At 39.3% G+C, this 20,082-nt stretch overlaps 1 protein-coding gene across 2 annotated transcripts in view; it reads left to right on the top strand.

Annotated features, from left to right (window-relative positions):
* The window catches only part of LOC115212358 (DENN domain-containing protein 2B-like), a 133,135-nt gene that overhangs the window by 42,715 nt on the left and 70,338 nt on the right, over positions 1-20,082 (top strand). For both annotated transcript variants that reach the window (XM_029781231.2, XM_029781230.2), the window contains exon 2: positions 10,229-11,564. In XM_029781231.2, coding sequence (XP_029637091.1) covers positions 10,281-11,564 — 1,284 coding nt within the window. In that variant the 5' untranslated portion in view covers positions 10,229-10,280. The remainder of the gene's footprint in view (positions 1-10,228; positions 11,565-20,082) is intronic.

The following is a 20,082-nucleotide window of genomic DNA, read 5'->3' as shown; positions in this document are numbered from 1 at the left end:
TATGTTCTGAGTTCATATTCCACCGAGGTCAACTTTGCCTTTCATCCTTTCGGGGTCGATTAAATAAGTACTAGTTACGCACTGGGGTCGATGTAATCAACTTAATCCGTGTGTCTGTCCTTGTTTGTCCCCCCTGTGTTTAGCCCGTTGTGGGTAGTAAAGAAACAGGTATTTCATCTGTTATTATGTTCTGAATTCAAATTTTGCCATGGTCGACTTTACCTTTCATCCTTTCGGGGTCGATAAAATAAGTACCAGTTATGCACTGGGGTCAATGCAATCGACTTAATCCCTTTGTTTGTCCCCTCTGTGTTTAGCCCCCTGTGGGCAATAAAGAAATAAATTATGGACAAAAATGGTTAACATCATAAAAATATACAACATACCACAAGACAGCACCAATTTTTTTTTTAATTACAAAAGACAATGTGGCACAATTAAAAAAATTCATTTAACTGGGACAAGCAAGACTGTGCAATTAAGAAGCTTGCATTGCAACCACATGGTTTTGGGTTCAATATCCCTGAACAGCACCTTGAAAAGCAAGTGTCTTATTCTATAGCCCTGAGCCAACCAATACTTTATGAGTGAATTTGGTAGAAAGAAACTATGTAGAAGCCTAACATGTATGTATGTATGTCTGTGTGTTTGTCCCAACACCATCACTTGACAACCAGTGTTGGTTTGTTCATTGTCCCTGTAACTTAGCGGTTTGACAAAAGGGTCTGGTAGAATAAGTAACAGACTTTAAAAATAAATACTGGAGTTGATTTGTTTGACTAAGCCCTTCACAGCAGCAGTACCCCAGCATTTCCGCAGTCCAATGACAGAGAAATAGTAAAAGATATATAGTACATTTGTATAGACTAAAAATACAAATAAACGCCTTTGTACACACACATATAGACGTAAAATATACATAGTCACGTCCTTTCTTAGATGAGCTTTTAAATATTCGTCACTCAAATATTTTCTAAATAAGGAAATCCCTATGAGTAAAACAAACTTCAGTTAACAATAGGTACACCAACAGATAACCAGACCATGTCACAGAACAATACAAAAAGAAATTCATTCATACTGGTTTGACAAACCCAGCACAGATACTCATATGATGCATAGCATATTTATGTGCATTTATTTGTTTCTATGCCAAGTTATGTATAAAAACAATTTAACATTAAACTAAAGGACTACTCAATAATTTTGTGTAAAAAACATTTATTAAGCATAAAACTTTTACAAAGAAAAGGTTGACAGGGACTTCAAAGTTTTGACTTGCTTGCCTTCATCAGATTTTTTATATGTGGATGTCCATATATGTGTGTGTGTGTGTGTATCTGCCTTCAAAAACTACATATATATGATAGGCTTCTTTCAATTTCTATCTACCAAATCCACTCATAAGGCTTTGGTCGGCCTGACTTGCCCAATGTAGCACGCAGTGGGACTGAACCCAAAATCATGTGGTTGGGAAGCAAGCTTCTTATCCCACGGTCAAGCCTGCGCCTATGTGTGTATGTGTGTGTATATGTGTATGTATATGTGTGTACGTATGTGTGTGTGTGTATAGTGTTTGTATATGTTGTCTGTGTATGTATGTAAGCTTGCACGAAATGAAGCTGGTATGCTCCACTGGATGTATAATGTCAGTGTGCATACATGACAGAGTAAGTGCTCTGAGAGAAAAGTTGGACATAAGAAGCATCAGATTTGGTGTGCAAGAGTGATGACTGTGCTGGTATGGTGATACGTTGCATATAGATGAGGACAGCTGTGTGAAAAAGTGTCACACCCTAACAGTGGAGGGAACCTGTGGAAGAGGTTCCCTCCATTGGGAAGACCTGGGACGAGGTGGTGAAGCATGACCTTCGAACATTGGGCCTCTCAGAGGCAATGACAAGAGACTGAGACCCTTGGAGATATGCTGTGCTTGAGAAGACCTGGCAAGCCAAGTGAGACTGTAGCCATGGCCTATGTCAGTGTCGCATAACTGGCCCATTTAAGAGTACTCTTCAATCATTGGGCAATGAACTGTGCTTGAGAAGGCCTGTTGAGTCAAGTGAAATCATTGTTGTGGCCAATGCCAGTACTACCTGACTGGCACCTGTGTCAGTGGCACATAAAAAGCACCCACTACACCCTGGGAGTGGTTGGTATTAGGAAGGGCATCCAGTTGTAGAAACCTTGCCAGATCAGACTGTAACCTGGTGCAGCCTCCTAGCTTGCCAGTCCTCAGTCAAATCATCCAACCCATGCTAGCATGGAAAGCAGATGTTAAACGATGATGATGATGACACACACACACACACATATATTCTACCATGCTTATATTCACTGCTCCCCCCATTCTATATTCCTTGGCCACTTTTCTCATTTATTTGTCACCCTTCACCATCATTCATCCTTGCTCCATCTAGTGTGTGTGTGTGTGTGTGTGTATGTGTTTATTGGTATGTATATAATAAACATTCAATTGTAAAACCTTTTAATCAGCTTAGTGCTGAATTGTTCATTACTAATTAATTTGGTAAAAGTAGTATATTAAATTTCTCCTGCTAAGTGAAAAGAAATGACTGACTTGGCTTTCAATTTTGCCTGTAGCTGTCATTAATGGAAATAAGCTTGTGAAGAATTTAAATATTTAAATACCTTTAATCTCATCTTATCTGGTTTTATTCAGAGTTGCTACTAACGTATATGGTTTCTTCACTCTCTATACTGCTGCAGAGTCTCCACCTCCTTGGCAATCCAGAAAGGGCTCCTCTCTTTCATATTATTGGATATATTCAGATTGTTTAGCTTTGGCAAATGTCTTTTATAGCCTCAGGCCATCTAATACGAAGTAAATGCAAGAATTGTTTGATGAAAAGTGTATATACACCTATTGTATATAACAATAAATGTTATATATATGCAAAACACACTGGATGTGTGTTTGTTTGTGTGTTTGTCATGTCATTAAAACCGATTTTAATGAAATTTTACACATGTGTTACATAGGAAATTTTACACATGCATTACACTTGCATTACATTGTGGAGGCACATGGCCTTGCGGTCGAGGGATCGCGGGTTCGAATCTCAGACCAGGAGATGTGTGTGTTTATGAGCGAAACACCTAAGCCCCACGCGGCTCTGGCAGAAGATAATGGTGAACTTCTGCTGACTCTTTTGCCACAACTTTCTCTCACTCTTTCCTCCTGCATCTTGCAGCTCACCTACGACAGACCAGCGTCCTGTCCAGGTGGGGAACTTATATGCCAAGGAAACCGGAAAACCAGCCCTTATGAGCCAGGGATAGCTTGAGAAGGAACAACAACATTACATAGGGTCCATGGAATGTCATGGGCCAAAAAAGTTTTCAACTTCTTGCAGCATTAAGTACCGTAACTTGAAGAGTATCCAGTTACTTTCCTCCAAATTTGCAACAAACATTAATCAGGCTCCTCGAATTGCTGTTGAATAAAAAAATTTTCAACGCCAACTATTTGAGTATACTGCATTGGGCTTTATCTTTGTTTCAGGCCATTTTCTGATGATAAAATATTGACGCTACTTATGCATTATAAGTAGTGTATAATATTTCATGCAAACCATTTTTGTCCAGTTTGGCAGAGGAAATGAGAAGAACATTAAAATTTTTGTCAGCGCATTGTTGATGCCTCATGTTACCATCCCACGCACCACCAAGCCATGAGTGCGCATGTGCAGCTAGGTAAAGGCACAACAAACCCATTCATCCATAAGTACCGTAACTTGAAGAGTATCCAGTTACTTTCCTCCAAATTTGCAACAAACATTAATCAGGCTCCTCGAATTGCTGTTGAATAAAAAAATTTTCAACGCCAACTATTTGAGTATACTGCATTGGGCTTTATCTTTGTTTCAGGCCATTTTCTGATGATAAAATATTGACGCTACTTATGCATTATAAGTAGTGTATAATATTTCATGCAAACCATTTTTGTCCAGTTTGGCAGAGGAAATGAGAAGAACATTAAAATTTTTGTCAGCGCATTGTTGATGCCTCATGTTACCATCCCACGCACCACCAAGCCATGAGTGCGCATGTGCAGCTAGGTAAAGGCACAACAAACCCATTCATCCATAAGTACCGTAACTTGAAGAGTATCCAGTTACTTTCCTCCAAATTTGCAACAAACATTAATCAGGCTCCTCGAATTGCTGTTGAATAAAAAAATTTTCAACGCCAACTATTTGAGTATACTGCATTGGGCTTTATCTTTGTTTCAGGCCATTTTCTGATGATAAAATATTGACGCTACTTATGCATTATAAGTAGTGTATAATATTTCATGCAAACCATTTTTGTCCAGTTTGGCAGAGGAAATGAGAAGAACATTAAAATTTTTGTCAGCGCATTGTTGATGCCTCATGTTACCATCCCACGCACCACCAAGCCATGAGTGCGCATGTGCAGCTAGGTAAAGGCACAACAAACCCATTCATCCAATCTCCAGAAGTGCCTTGTCGATGTTTCATGTTTCCAATCCTGTGCAATGTAGCATGGCCTGGCAGCGTGTCTGCTTTCTATATCATCCATGTCTGAGCTTCATAATGCGAAATATTCATACAAAAAACAAACTGCTGTGGTGACTCACAGCCATTTGAGTTTGACCATGTGACCACTTCCGGAAGCTATGCTTACCACCTGCAATTAGTCTCCCCCACCCTTGTATTTCCTACCCCTTTTAGTCAGGCGAGTAAATACAGGGTGTCCCAGAATTAATGATGATTTGAGTGAAATCGGATGCATTTTCTTTAAAACTCACTTTTATTTATGTGTATCATGTTCAATATGTGGTAAAAGTGTATAAATTTTGAAATTTGATTATAATTTTATTTTCATTCCTGTTGGACCCCTCTTATTTGTCCATGACAGCTTTTTTTCCATTTGGCAGCAATCATTTTCTTTACTTCCATCCCCAAGATGGAGCAATCATTTAGTTGAGCGTGAAGAACACATTCAGTTAGCAGTGCAAGAGCTAACCCCTGAAATGCTTCAAAATGTGTTTCACAACACTAAGGAGAGATTTGAAGTATGCAGGGATGCAGACATGTTGAAATTTTTCAATAAAAATTTGACATAAGATTTATAAATCTATTTGTTTTGGTAATAAACATAAAATTCTGTCAGTGTTTTTTAAAATTTGCTCAATTTCATTGAAACAGATAGATAATTCTGGAATACATAGTATGGTGTAGCGTTGTTAGTTGTTGTGTTGGTCGAGTAACACAACAATTAACTGCCCCGTCCATGACACAGGTTTATGCCAACAGATAAATGTTGTATATCGAATCCAACGTAACAAATGCAACAAGTCCTATGTGGGTAGCACAACAAGACCGTTACACATTTGCATCAGAGAACATCTGAACACAAGAGCCTTCTCCTTCAGAAAACATAGATGCTGGATCACTGACAAAAGCATAACAGTCACAATTGACCAATGACAGAAATTTGGGTAGTCTAATAATTAAGGAAGCTATCCTCACAGACTAGGGCCCCAAATTAACAACAGGCTAGAGGTTGGTAATCAATATATTATTTAACTACATCATACTTACCACACAGCCGCTCCTTTGCCTATGCAATTTATACCAATTTCCTTGATACCATAAATTTATTTTGCTCTCAAAGTCAGATTAAATTTCTTCATTGTAATTGATTCATAAATATATAATGAATCAGCATGTTTGTTAGCATTATTTAATGTACTAACCTAAATTTTAGTATTTACTTCTTTGTTTATAAGACTTCTCAGGTGTACCATGCTTCAGGTTCCAGTAGAAGTCAGCCAGCATAGCTGGGCTTCATTTTCCCTTATACCTGTTTTCCATTGATGTTATATCTTGATGGAATCTCTCTCCATGTTTAACTCTCGCATCTCCTGCATTCTCTGGGAAGAAGGACAGATGAGAATGAAGAAAGTGTATCTTCAGTAACATATTGCATCCAAGTTCTGGGTAGCACTTGATTAGGCTCTCCACTACACTCTCTTGCTGAGCCACTTGGTGCTTTCCCAGAAGTCCTTTGCATACATCCTTGAATGCATGACACACTGCTAGCTCAGTTTCATCCATTATCACCTTGACGTCCTCATCAGCTATAAGTTATTGTACCTGAGGGCCTATGAACATGCCCTCTTTAATCTTGGCATCACTTATTTTATGGAAGATTGCCTTGATATGTTGCAGTGCTTTGGTAAATTGTTTCATTATGACTAATTTTATATGCAGTGGTGGCAAAATGATTTTCTCCTTCTTAACTAGTGGTTCATGATTTATGGCATCCAGGCATCATTTAGGAGAAAATCCAGAGAATCTGGAGAGTGAAAGTTCATAGTTATTCCTCATAGACAAGTATAAATCTAGGAAGTTTATGAGATAGGAAGACGAGATAGAGGAGAATTTCTGTTAGTTCAACCTAGACAGGTGAGCAAAAATCTTGGGAATCACTAGTCTTTGCAACAGATTGGAAAGTGCAGGTAGTTTTTTTTTTTTACATCTGTTTCTGGGTTGGGCGTTCATTAGGAGTCTTTACTACTCTGTAGTGTCTATTCATCATCATCGTCATTTAATGTCTGTTTTCCATGCTGGATGGCTTGATAGAACCCAGCGAGGCCAAGAACCACACAAGGTTTCATAGTCTGTTTTGGTTTGGTTTCTACAGCTGGATGCCCTTCCTAATGCCAACCACTTAACAGAGTGTACTCGGTGCTTTTTATGTGGCACCATCACCAGCGCTTGCATGAAATTTAAGATTTCATGCAAGGAAAGAGCAATTATAGGTACAAGAAGAGGTCAAGCTCTGCAGGGAGCAGATAGCCACAGTGTGTGTGTGTGCAAGCAACAGGAAGTTTTGCCAATAATTTGAAAGCCCATTTCTTGGTCATCTGATAATTTTTTTTTTTCATGGGATCTTGCCTTGTTTTACATTTGTTCTAATTCTATGTGTTTTACATAGAATCAGACACAATCATTTTTATATATACTAGCTATTAAGACGTTTTCACACATTTTAACTGAACTGCTTTGTCATACTCAAACACAGACATGTCACAATTGCTCTTTTACAAGTTTCCAAAACTTACACGCCCATATTTACTTATTTTATTTTTACATACGGCTGTGTGGAGGTGCAGGAGTGGCTGTGTAGTAAGTTGGTTGCTTACCAACCACATGGTTCTTGGGCAAGTGTCTTCTACTATAGCCTCAGACCGAGCAAAGCCTTGTGAGTGGATTTGGTAGACGGAAACTGAAAGAAGCCCATCATATGTGTGTGTGTGTGTTTGTACCCCCACCAGCATCGCTTGATATCCCTGTAACTTAGCTGTTCAACAAAAGAGACTGATAGAATAAGTACTAGGCTTACAAAGAATAAGTCCTGGGGTCAGTTTGTTCGACTAAAAGCAGTGCTCCAGCATGGCTACAGTCAAATGACTGAAACAAGTAAAAGAATAAAAGAATTTATCTGAATCACTCTTATAGCACTTACTCATAGAATAATTCCTCCCACAAGGACTTTTTTCACTAAAAAGATATTTTAAACTCTGTTTTTAACATTTTTTTCTGAGCTGGTAGTAACTCAGTATAATTTTTGAAAGTGCAGTAAATAAATATATTTTGATATATCTAAAATGACTCACTTCTGTTTCTTTTAGTAAACTTGTAAAAATTTGCATTTACATTTGCCCATACCTTTTGCTTACATCATTGTTTCTTTTGTGAATGATGTCAAAGAAAAGATAGAGATTCTACAGAAATACTATTTTGTCTTTAGTGATCCCACTGATCTTAACTTTGGTAGTATCAATGAATCCAACTCCCTACAGATTTTCAACATATCTTTCAACATCACAGATGTATTCACAGCAATAAATGAAATTAAATATCACTCTTCAGTAGCCTTCCCAATAGATTCCCTGCTAGCACCCAGATGGAATACCAACACTAACTTGCATCTCATCTAGCTAATCTCTGGAGAAAATTGTTAGATGCAGGCTGTGTATCCAAACATTTCCTATCCTAATTTTTTATCTTATTTTTCAACAAGGAAATAATTTATACTGCCTGCTCTCATTTATCTCTCATTATCAAAATATTTGATAGGTTGGTAAGGTCAAGAACAACTAACTTCCTGGAGGGTAACAATCTCCTAAATTTCAATTGGCATGGTTTTCATTGTAGCAAAGACTGCTTAAAAAAGCTTTCTACGTTTGCTTTGATGACATTCCAAAAGTTTTAGGAGAATGATGAAATACAGATGTTTCAAATCTTGACTTCAGCAAAGCCTTTGACACACAGACACAACTTTTAACATTCTACTGTTAAAACTCTCTTACAGGTTATAACATTAGATTAAGTATTTGCAGGTAAGCAGAACTCAGCATGTTTTGGGTTTAACATGCTGAACCCACAAAATCCCAGCAACAGTCACCAGAGGTGTCCTCTTCATAGTGTACGTAAATGACATAACAAATATCATCAAAAACAACAAAATAAAAAATTTACAAGTTTCCAAGTTACCAATGGATAAAACTTTAGTCCGGTCTAAAACAAATTTGCTTACTGAGAGAAAATTTAAACTTATGAAGTTTTGGAAAAAACACGTGTTTAAGCACCTATTTTCTTTTCCCTTAGGAGAGTCATTTGATATCTAACATCCTCCATCACCCAGGCTCCTGACCCACCCATCTCTCCACCTCTTATCACCCTTGTTGCATCCAACCTCATCCTGCTTGGCACTAACCACCATGTTTAGTATTTCCTCCTCAGAGTATCAGTCCTCAAGGATCCCCTTTCTCATGTCTTTCTTCTGTAGCAATTTAACGAAACACTGACTGCATGAAACTTGCCATTATTAGAGGCCATGCAAGTGTCATGAACACTCTTTCTACAGATTCAGCAAATATGATAACTTATTCTGTACTTTTGAAGACCTGTGGAATAAATCCCTTATAAAATGTAGAAGTTAGTGTGACATCCAGACACTGCTTCAAATATATTCCTGTTCAACCTATGCATGCATGGAAAAAAAAAAACAGATGTAGGAGTGGCTGTGTGGTAAGTAGCTTGCTTATGAACCACATGGTTCCAGGTTCAGTCCCACTGTGTGGCACCTTGGGCAAGTGTCTTCTACTATAGCCTCGGGATGACCAAACCCTTGTGAGTGGATTTGGTAGACAGAAACCGAAAGAAGCTCGTCGTATATATGTATATATAAATATATATATATGTATGTGTGTGTTATGTTTGTGTGTCTGTGTTTGTCCCTCCAAAATCGCTTGACAACCGATGCTGGTGTGTTTACATCCTTGTAACTTAGCAGTTTGGGAAAAGAGACCGATAGAATAAGTACTAGGCTTACAAAGAATAAGTCCTGGGCTCGATTTGCTCGACTAAAGGCGATGCTCCAGCATGGCCTCAGTCAAATGACTGAAACAAGTAAAAGAGCCATTAAACAAACAAATGAATGAATATACATCTCCTATGTATTTACATACAGTGTATGTTTATGTACGTGTTATAAATGTATGTCAGCTTTCATGAGGTTACTTATGAATTGTTCTTAACTAGATAATTCATTTGTAGAAGTAATGTATTAGATTTCTATTGCTAAGTGAAAAGAAGTAACTGTCCAGTTTTTCAGTTTATGCTCACATCTACCATTAGAATGAACACATGTGTGAAGAATTAACAGTCTATATACCTATTAATTGTTGAATTGGGGTAAAAACAAACTAAAGCATGTGTAACCTGAATATATATGATATTCTGTTGCATAAAAGATGCATGGACATATTAGATGCACCCTAATTTCAGCAGCACATATTCAAGAAGAAATGTTTGTAGTGAATTAAATCATGTAATACTGGCCTAACTCTGCAATCGGATCTAGGGTGATTTTTTTTTTTAAGGAGTGGTTGGTGTTAGGAAGGGCATCCAGCTGTAGAAACACTGCCAGATCAGACTGGAGCCTGGCGCAGCCTCCTGGCTTCCCAGACCCTGGTCAAACCGTCCAACCCATGCTAGCATGGAAAACGGATGTTAAACGATGATGATGATATTATTTGGGGGTGGGGGAATGCCTCTTATTTGTCATGAAATGTGGTAAATAATTAATGCCTTTCATTTAAATGGTGTAAAATTGCACATGGTTAAATCCAGCTTTATATAACTATATTTTTTTGTTTTTGTTTCAGAAAATTATTTGCTGGAAATATAAATCTTGATGGATATTCTCAAACAAAAGAAATGATGGATGATGAAAGTCAACAAGAAGTGCAGAATCTCCCACCTGGAAGGTTTAATGACATTAGACTAAAGTTTGAACAAGCTAAACTCACTTCACAGGTGGAAAATGACAATAGTTCAAACGACAGTGTCTTTCACAACACTGCCCCTATTCCTAAACCAGCACCAAGGTCATCAGCAGTGATCCCACCAAAACCTACAGTCAAAGTTAAAAAAGTTGATCTTGAAGAAAAGCCTACTCCTCCTGTTGTCATTCCACGTGTCAAGCGAGATTCACTTATAAAGAATGAAAGCAATGAGGTAGCACAAACGGAAATTGCTAACTCAGAGAGTAATAACGGTAACTGTCAACTCCGACCGTTTGTACCAAATCACAAGAGAGGGTTCTCTGATTGTATTACCAGTCAACGTAGTAACTCGTATGAAAAAGAAAGAAAATCTGACGGTTTTGCAAATTATGGATGTGAGGACATAGATCGTTCTAACGAAGTTTTGAACAAATCTAAAAGTTTCCAAACACCTAAAAAACCTGAAATTGCAGCTAGGCCTAACACCGCTTTATACGGTCGGGACGGCCTTCAACATAAAAAAGTGACTAGGCACTCATCGGTAAGAGATTCCAATAGAAAAGATACTACAGCAAACACCTCACCATTATGCAGTGATACCAAATCTCAGGTTGACATGATGGATAAAGAAAATACAGAAAGCAAAATTCCTAAAATTCCGCCAAAACCATTTAATCTTCCAACTGGTACACCACCTAAAAAACCACCTCGGACTTATAAACATGATTTATTTTTAAAAAATAAGGAATCTGTTGTCTTTAAAGAAAATGAGATATATGAGATGACAACTCCTAATAAAATATCTAAACCAAAAACTGAAAATGCTCACAAAAGGCCACCCCGTCCACCCCCACCTCGGCCACCTGCCCCTAAATCTCCATTATCAGATAAAGAAAAAGATAAGGGATTGAGGAATTCTTTAAAAACTGTCAACAGTAACTCAAAGCCCTCAGTTGTTAAAAATTCTGTGATATCAGATGAAAACAATTCAAAATCTAGTTTTAACCTGAGGAGATGTTTAAGTGTGGAAAGTATACATCCTGACAATAAGTCTAATTGTAATAATGCAATCTATTTAGAAACATCGAAGTTTGGCAGATCTCGTGATGATTTAGATGCACTGAACAATGTAGAGGTGTATGTAGATGAACAAGGTTATGCCGTTCCTTACAAATTTTATATCAAAGACGCACCAAACTCAGCTAATAGCAAAGATGTAAGTAAATTCAGATTTATTGTATTTAAATTTTTAACCTTTTTTTCCGTGTATTATATTTTTGTGTCCCTCACTTCCACTATTTTATTATGTATGTATGTTCTCAAATGTTTATTTCACCTTTCTGCATGACACATCTTGTATTATATTGTAGGTTTAGAGGCCAATGAAGAAACCATTTTTCTAGTTATCTCAGGCATGGTTGCATGGTTAAGAAGCTTGGTTTGCAACCATGTGGTTTCAGGTTCAGTCTCACAGCACTGTGGGCAAGTGTCTTTTACTATATATAGCCCAAGGCTAACCAATACCTTGTGAGTGAATTTGGTTGACAGAAACTGTAGATGAATATAATTTGCAGGACTGCATACTAGGACGTCCACACAAATTCAAACTTGTAAAACAGTCCTACCCATTACACTCGTGGTTACTATTTCAAATGTCCTCGTTTTGGTGCGCTAAATTACCGGAAAAACTTGGTTCTTTTGCTAAAATTTTCTTGAGAACATTTCTTAGTAGTAAGACCATAGTGGATCTATTTCTAGCATAAGGGTGTCTACATAGTGGTTTCCCTCTAATATGTGTGTGTATATATATATATATATGACCTTATATTATTTATTGAACTACTTTAATAGGGACAGATAATTGGAAAACATGTGTTCTTCATGTGAGCATCCAAATTTTTCTAATCCTTTTCTAAAAAATCCAGAGCTAATTATGTTTACCATTAAAACAGAATTAAAATACTTATAAGCACCATTTGAGCGTGATCGGTGCCAGCATCGCCTTACTGGCACATGTACTGGTGGCATGTGAAAGACAGCATTTGAGCATGGTCATTGCCAGTGCCACCGGACTGGCTCCTGTGCAGGTGGCACGTAAAAAGCACCATTTGAGCAAAGTCGTTGCCAGAACAGCCTCACTGGCCCTCGTGCTGGTGGCATGTAAAAGCCCCCACTACACTCTCGGAGTGGTTGGCATTAGGAAGAGCATCCAGATTGGAGCCTGGTGCAGCCTTCTGGCTCACCAGTCCCCAGTCAAACCATCCAACCCATGCCAGCACAGAAAGCAGATGTTAAATGATGAAGATGATGATAAGACATTTGTTTTTGGCAGTGAGCAGAAAACTGATGATGCTCCAGGGTCAAGTATAGTTTCATTTATAAGTCCTCACCTCCTTCGTACTTAGAATAAACATTCAACATAGGTTGGACTCTTGTCTATGTGATTCTATTAAAAGAAGCTAAGTGTCCATCTGTAGTAAAACAGCCATCCCTGTTTCTTTATCATGCCCCAACCTTTTGCCTGGCTCATGGTAACTTCTCATTTCATCTCCCTCTCTCAGCTGAGAGGTTCTTGACTTGCAAGCTACTTGGCAACCCCACAGGTGCTGGTGCCATGTAAAAATTACCTTTGCCAGCACCACATAAAAAGCACCTGGTGCACTCTGTAGGGGTTGGCATTAGGAAGGGTATCCAGTTGTAGAAACCATGCTAAAACAGAATTGGAACCTGGTGCAGCTTTCTGATTTGTCAGTTCCTATCAAACTGTCCAACCCATGCCAGCATGGAAAATGGATATTAAAGTAGGATTATTTGTGTGTCTTTATAAAAAGAGTCTGCCAATTTGAAATGAGTTTGCCAAGTGCCATGCACGAAATTCTTGGCTCCTGAGTCACTTTGTAATTTCATGCACACATACTCACCATCATCACCACCATCATCGTTTAACCCTTTCATTACTGTATTTATTTTGAGATGCTTTGTGTTTCTTTCAATTACTTTAAATATAACAAAGAATTTAGTAAAATAACTTTGTTATCATTAAGCTAGTGTTAGGGACATAAATTGTGACTAAGGTTTGGTGGAAGACTTTAATTCATTACAGAGCCAGAGGTGGTTTCAGTTAGGATGATAACGAAAGGGTTAAGGATTGTTTCTCTATTATATATTTTAACCCTCTTGTTACTATATTTCTGTTGAGATGCTCTGTGTTTCTTTCAATTAATTTCAAATAAAACAAAGAAGTTAGTAAAATAACTTAGTTATCATTCAGCTAGTGTGAGGAACATAAATTGTGACTAAGGTTTGGTGGAAGATTTTAATTCAAAACTTATGAAAACAAGACATTTTGTACTCAGAGCCAGAACCAGTTTCAGCCGGGTTGGTAACAAAAGGGTCAATGTTCAATTTTCCATTCTTGCATGGCTCAGATGGAGTTTATTGAGACAGGCTTCTTTTGCAGTTGACTGATTTTCATGTTGCCAACCTCTTCCCTGTGGCCAGATAGGATTTTTTTTCCAAAGAAGGCTGGAACCAACATCACTTTTATGAGGCTGATACTCTCTTTCTCTCTTTTTCTCTCTTTCTCTTTTTCTTGTTTCAGTCATTTGACTGCGGCCATGCTGGAGCACCGCCTTTAGTCGAGCAAATCGACCCCGGGACTTTGTAAGCCCAGTACTTATTCTATCGGTCTCTTTTGCCGAACCGCTAAGTGACGGGGACGTAAACACACCGGCATCGGTTGTCAAGCAATGCTAGGGGGACAAACACACACACACACTTATACATATATATACATATATACGACAGGCTTCTTTCAGTTTCCGTCTACCAAATCCACTCACAAGGCATTGGTCGGCCTGGGGCTATAGCAGAAGACACTTGCCCAAGATGCCACGCAGTGGGACTGAACCCGGAACCATGTGGTTGGTTAGCAAGCTACTTACCACAAAGCCACTCCTGTGCCACTCGTTTGGAACCATTATATATCATATCATTATATATATATAGTATAAGTATCATTATATCATATCATTATATATTATATCATTATATATATTATATATATCATTATATATCATATCATATCATGGCAATGGCAAAGACACACACATCGTTATTTAATGATTACCATTTTCCATGCCAGCATGGGTTGGACAGTTTGACAGGAGCTGCACCAGGTTCCAACTGTTTGCTCCAGCATGGTTTCTACAGCTGGATGCCCTTCCTAATGCCAGCCACCTTACTGAATGTACTGCATGCTTTTTCATGACACCACCACCAGTGTTTCTACATGGCACCATCACCAGTGCTTTTTATGTGGTGCCATCACCGTGCTAGTGGAGCTTCAAGAGTACCATATGCCTGAGATCGTTGCCAGAGCAACAAACTGGCCTCCATGCCAATGGCATCTTAAAAACACCATTCGAGCATGATCGTTACCTGCGTTGCCTTACGAGCACTTGTACTGGTGGCATGTGAACAAAACATTCGAGTGAGGTCGTTGCCAGTGCTGCTGGACTGGCTCCTGTGCAGGTGGCACATAAAAAGCACCATTTGAGCGTGGCTTTTGCCAGTACTGCCTGACTGGCCCTCGTGCTGGTGGCATGTAAAAGCACCCACTACACTCTTGGAGTGGTTGGCTTTAGGAAGGGCATCCAGCTGTAGAAACTCTGCCAGATCAGATTGGAGTCTGGTGCAGCCATCTGGTTTGCCAGCCCTTAGTCAAACCGTCCAACCCATGCTAGCATGGAAAGCGGACGTTAAACAATGATGATGATGATGATGATCACTAGTCCTTTTTATGTGGGACCAGTACCAACAGGATCACCAAGTACCTTGCCAGACAAGAACGCCTCAAATGGGATAGGGGCAGTAATAGTGAGGCGGGGTGTTGCTTTGTGCCAGCTGTAGAAACCTTGCCAAAACAGACAACTGGGTCCTGGTGCAGCTCTCCAGCCTTGCCACCTCCTATCAAACTGTCCAACCCATGCCAGCATGGAAAACGGATGTTAAAAGATGAAGAAGATACATCCATATATACATCCATATATGCCATGTTTTTTTTGTGTCTGCTCACAGATCTTCTCCACTCAGTTGCATCTTCCTTACCTGTCTCACCTGCTCGGCACCATTCCTATTGCACCTCACCACCTACCCTCCACTCTAACCACTCCACCTGCCTCCCCAACAATGTTATTTTCCTCACTTCACACATTCTTTCATTTCTTTGCAGTCTTTAACGTAGTCTATTGATTTGACCAGTGGTAGGCGGTCAGTTAAAGCCATGAGCACTTTCTTCAAGTCATTGACCGACTCGATCGATCCGACTTGTTTCAGACAGCAAAAAAAAAACATATAAAAACCAACCTGGCTGAAACCACCTCTGGCTCTGTAATACAAATGTCCTGTTTTCAAAAGTTCTGAATTAAAATCTTCCACCAAACGCCAGTCCATCGCAGTGTTACTCAAGAAACAGGAAGAAAGAGTGAGAGAAAGTTGGGGCGAAAGAGTACAACAGGGGTCACCACCACCCCCTGCCGGAGCCTCGTGGAGCTTTAGGTGTTTTTGCTCAATAAACACACACAACGCCTGGTCTGGAAATCAAAACCACAATCCTCTGACCTTGAGTCCGCTGCCCTAACCACTGGGCCATTGTGCCTCCTGCTTCTTAAAAACTCACACATCCACTCTTCTACATTTCCAGTCACGCTGAGACCACGTAGCTTATGACATATCATTCCACAACTTTGTTGAAATCCTTTGCAAAGTTGAAATGCACCACATCTACGTTTGACTTATTTAACATCTATAAATTTTTGACATTTATTAGAGCATTTAATTTTTTGAATTAAAGAAAAGAATTGTAAGAAATTTGTCTTTTGTATATTATATATGTTGAAAAAAATATTTCCATTGATAAAGTCTAACCCAAATTATAAATAGTTTATTAACACTTTTCTTACTGTATTTTTGTTGAAATACGCTACATCTGTTTCAATTAATTTTGAAAATAACAAGGTATTTAGTGGCTAGCCAGCTCCACGTTAAACCCTCCAACCCATGCCGGCATGGACAGTGGATGTTAAACGATGATCATGATGATGATCTTTGTTATTATTAAACTAGTGTTTGGAACGTAAATTAACATGGAATTTTGTTGGACAGTTTTTATTTAGATCATTTTAAAACAGGAAGTTTTTATCATAAAACCAGGGGACTGCAGCTAATAATTAGTGTTTTTTCACATGAGCTTTCTACTGTGTAATTAAGTCGGAATTAGAATCATGAATAAAATATCAACATAATAAGATAATAGTACCTATGGAAACTGTGTTCCTATCTTGAATTATTATTGCATGCCTATTTCATTGACTTTAATATGTTTGTCTCATAGTTCTTGTCGAATTGAGAGCCTAGGGGCTGAAAAAAATAAATGGTTGAGATTCTGCAAACATACCATTTATAAATATGAATAATTGCTTCTAATTAAGGCACAAAGACCATCAGTTTTTGAGGGAGGGTTGTTAGTGGATCCCATTGACTCCAGTACTTAACTGGTACTTTATTTTATTGACACCAGATGAATGAAAGGTTGAACTCAGAACTTACTTTGAAGAATGTCGAAATATTTAAAAATTATGTGTTTACATATAGGTGTAGGAGTGGCTGTGTGGTAAGTAGCTTGCTTACCAACCACATGGTTCCGGGTTTAGTCCCACTGCATGGCACCTTGGGCAAGTGTTTCTACTATAGCCTCAGGCTGACCAATGCCTTATGAGTGGATTTGATAGACGGAAACTGAAAGAAGCCTGTCCTATATATGTATATATATATATATATATATATATATATATGTATGTGTTTGTGTGTGTGTATATATGTTTGTGTGTCTGTGTTTGTCCCCCCTAACATTGCTTGACAACCAATGCTGGTGTGTTTACGTCGCCGGCAAAAGAGACCGATAGAATAAGTACTAGGCTTACAAAGAATAAGTCCTGGGGTCGATTTGCTCGACTAAAGGTGCTGCTCCAGCATGGCCACAGTCAAATGCCTGAAACAAGAAAAAGAGAGTAAAGAGTACAAGAGTAATAATTGCTTAAGTGAATTCAACACATAATAATAAGGCTTTTAGGGAACTATGTTAGCCTTATATTTTGGCTGTATATATATATCATCATCATCATCGTTTAACGTCCGTTTTCCGCGCTAGCATGGGTTGGACGGTTCGACCGGGGTCTGGGGAGCCAGGGGCTGCCCCAGGCTCCAGTCTGATCTGGCAGTGTTTCTACAGCTGGATGCCCTTCCTAACGCCAACCACTCCACGAGTGTAGTGGGTGCTTTTTACGTGCACCCACTATATATATATCATCATCATCATCATCATCATTTAGCGTCCGTTTTCCATGCTAGCATGGGTTGGACGGTTCAACTGGGGTCTGGGGAGCCCGAAGGCTGCACCAGGCCAGTCAGATCTGGCAGTGTTTCTACAGCTGGATGCCCTTCCTAACGCCAACCACTCCGAGAGTGTAGTGGGTGATTTTATGTGCCACCGACACAGGTGCCAGACGAGGCTGGCGAACGGCCACGCTCGGATGGTGTTTTTATGTGCCACCGACACAGGTGCCAGACGAGGCTGGCAGACGGCCACGCTCGGATGGTGTTTTTATGTGCCACCGACACAGGTGCCAGATGAGGCTGGCGGACGGCCACGATCGGATGGTGTTTGTTACGTCCCCAAAGCACGGAGGCCAGTCTATGCGGTACTGGCTACGGCCACGTTCGGATGATTTTCTTGTGTGCCACCGGCACTGGTACCACAAAGATACAAATTCCATTGATGTTCATCTATTTTGATTTGATTTGATTTGATTTGATTTTCACTTGCCTCAACAGGTCTTCACAAGTGTCACAAGAAGGAAGGAAGGTATGCACAGGTGGACTGACTACGTCCCAAGTAGGGGCCACGGGTTATGGCCTGACTAGTCTTGCCGGGTCTTAGGTTGGTGTTTTTATGTGCCACCGACACAGGTGCCAGATGAGGCTGGCGGACGGCCACGATCGGATGGTGTTTGTTATGTGCCCACATCACAGAGGCCAGTCGATGCGGTACTGGCTACGGCCACGTTCAGATGGTTTTCTTGTGTGCCACCGGTACTGGTACCACAAAGATACAAATTCCATTGATGTTCATCTATTTTGATTTGATTTGATTTGATTTTGATTTGATTTTGATTTGATTTTTTTGATTTTTTTGATTTTTATATATATATATATATATATATATATATATATGAGAAAAGGTAATCCAAGTAATATCAAAAATGAAATAGTTTAACTTTTATTACATATAACTTTAATCTCGTATGTTTTGCTGATATTATGGCATGTGGTTTGTATTCATTCAGCTTCTGCCAGCAGCCTCTGTTCTATGCTTGATTTTGGATGAAAAAGTGAGTTTGACGATGTTGCTTTCATATATGCCTTTTACTATCATCTAAATAGCTTGTAGAAATCTTGTTTGGATTTCTTGATGTTTATTATGTACATATCCCATATGTTTTGTGGGTGGATACTGGAGATGTGTGGTGCTTTGAATTCCAAGCTATAACAGTACCTAGTTCTAACTTGGGATGATGGAGGCTGAACTTTTGGGTTCATATAGTAGCATCTGGTTTAGAGTTTTACATAGTGTTTAATGCCAGAGTGTAGTATCAGTTGTTCCAAGGTCTGGATATTAATTACAGCATGTCTTTCTCTTCTTTGCTTTTAACCTCTTAGAGGCAATCTTCTGCAGGTTTGGATTATTTCCAGTTCAGTAACGAGTGAGTTTGACACTATGGGGATAAGAACTGTGTCTCAGAGCAATCATTCAAATAACTGAGAACAAGTGTCTTACACAGAACCAGTGTGATTTGTTCTAAATCTTCGCAGGATTCATCGTTCCAATCTTCTAGTAACATGTTCGTCATCACTATTTATAATTCTCAGCTCATGAATATATTCTGAATTCTAGATTGTGATTTCTTATCTTTTATGCATCCAGAGTGGAATGTGTTAGATGATAGCTGTGTACTTGTAATTTTCTAATATTAAATTGCATGCTGTTTACTTTACACCTACTCATTGTTTATGGTATTGAAGTTTTTGTGTAGGCTGTTGACATCATCCAGACTGCCGATTATCTTTAATATTTTGCCATCAGTGGCATCATCATCATCATCATCATCTTCATTGTTTAACGTCCGTTTTCCGCGCTAGCACGGGTTGGATGGTTCGACCAGGGTCTGGGAAGCCAGGGCCTGCACTAGGCTCCAGTCTGATCTGGCAGTGTTTCTACAGCTGGATGCCCTTCCTAACGCCAACCACTCCGCGAGTGTAGTGGGTGCTTTTTATGTGCCACCTGCACAGGTGCCAGGGGGGTCTGGCATCGGCCACGATCGGTTGGTGCTTTTAACGTGCCATTGGCATATTTAAGGAAATTAATACAATTCTGCATTTCTTAGATCAGTTAACCATTTACCATTAACCAATGGTTAATAAGGGCTGTACAGGCTCTTTACAGAGAGGCCGTTAGTAAGGTTAGGATTGGCAATTAGTATAGTGAAGAATTCCGGGTAGAAGTAGGCGTCCATCAAGGTTCAGCCCTTAGTCCCCTTTTATTCATCACAGTCCTTCAGGCAATAACAGAGGAATTCAAGACTGGTTGCCCCTGGGAGCTCCTGATGACCTGGCCC

The sequence above is a fragment of the Octopus sinensis genome, linkage group LG5 (genome assembly GCF_006345805.1).
Source record: "Octopus sinensis linkage group LG5, ASM634580v1, whole genome shotgun sequence".
NCBI classification, from domain to species: Eukaryota; Metazoa; Mollusca; class Cephalopoda; order Octopoda; family Octopodidae; genus Octopus; species Octopus sinensis.
This window is presented reverse-complemented; position numbering and strand designations above follow the sequence as displayed.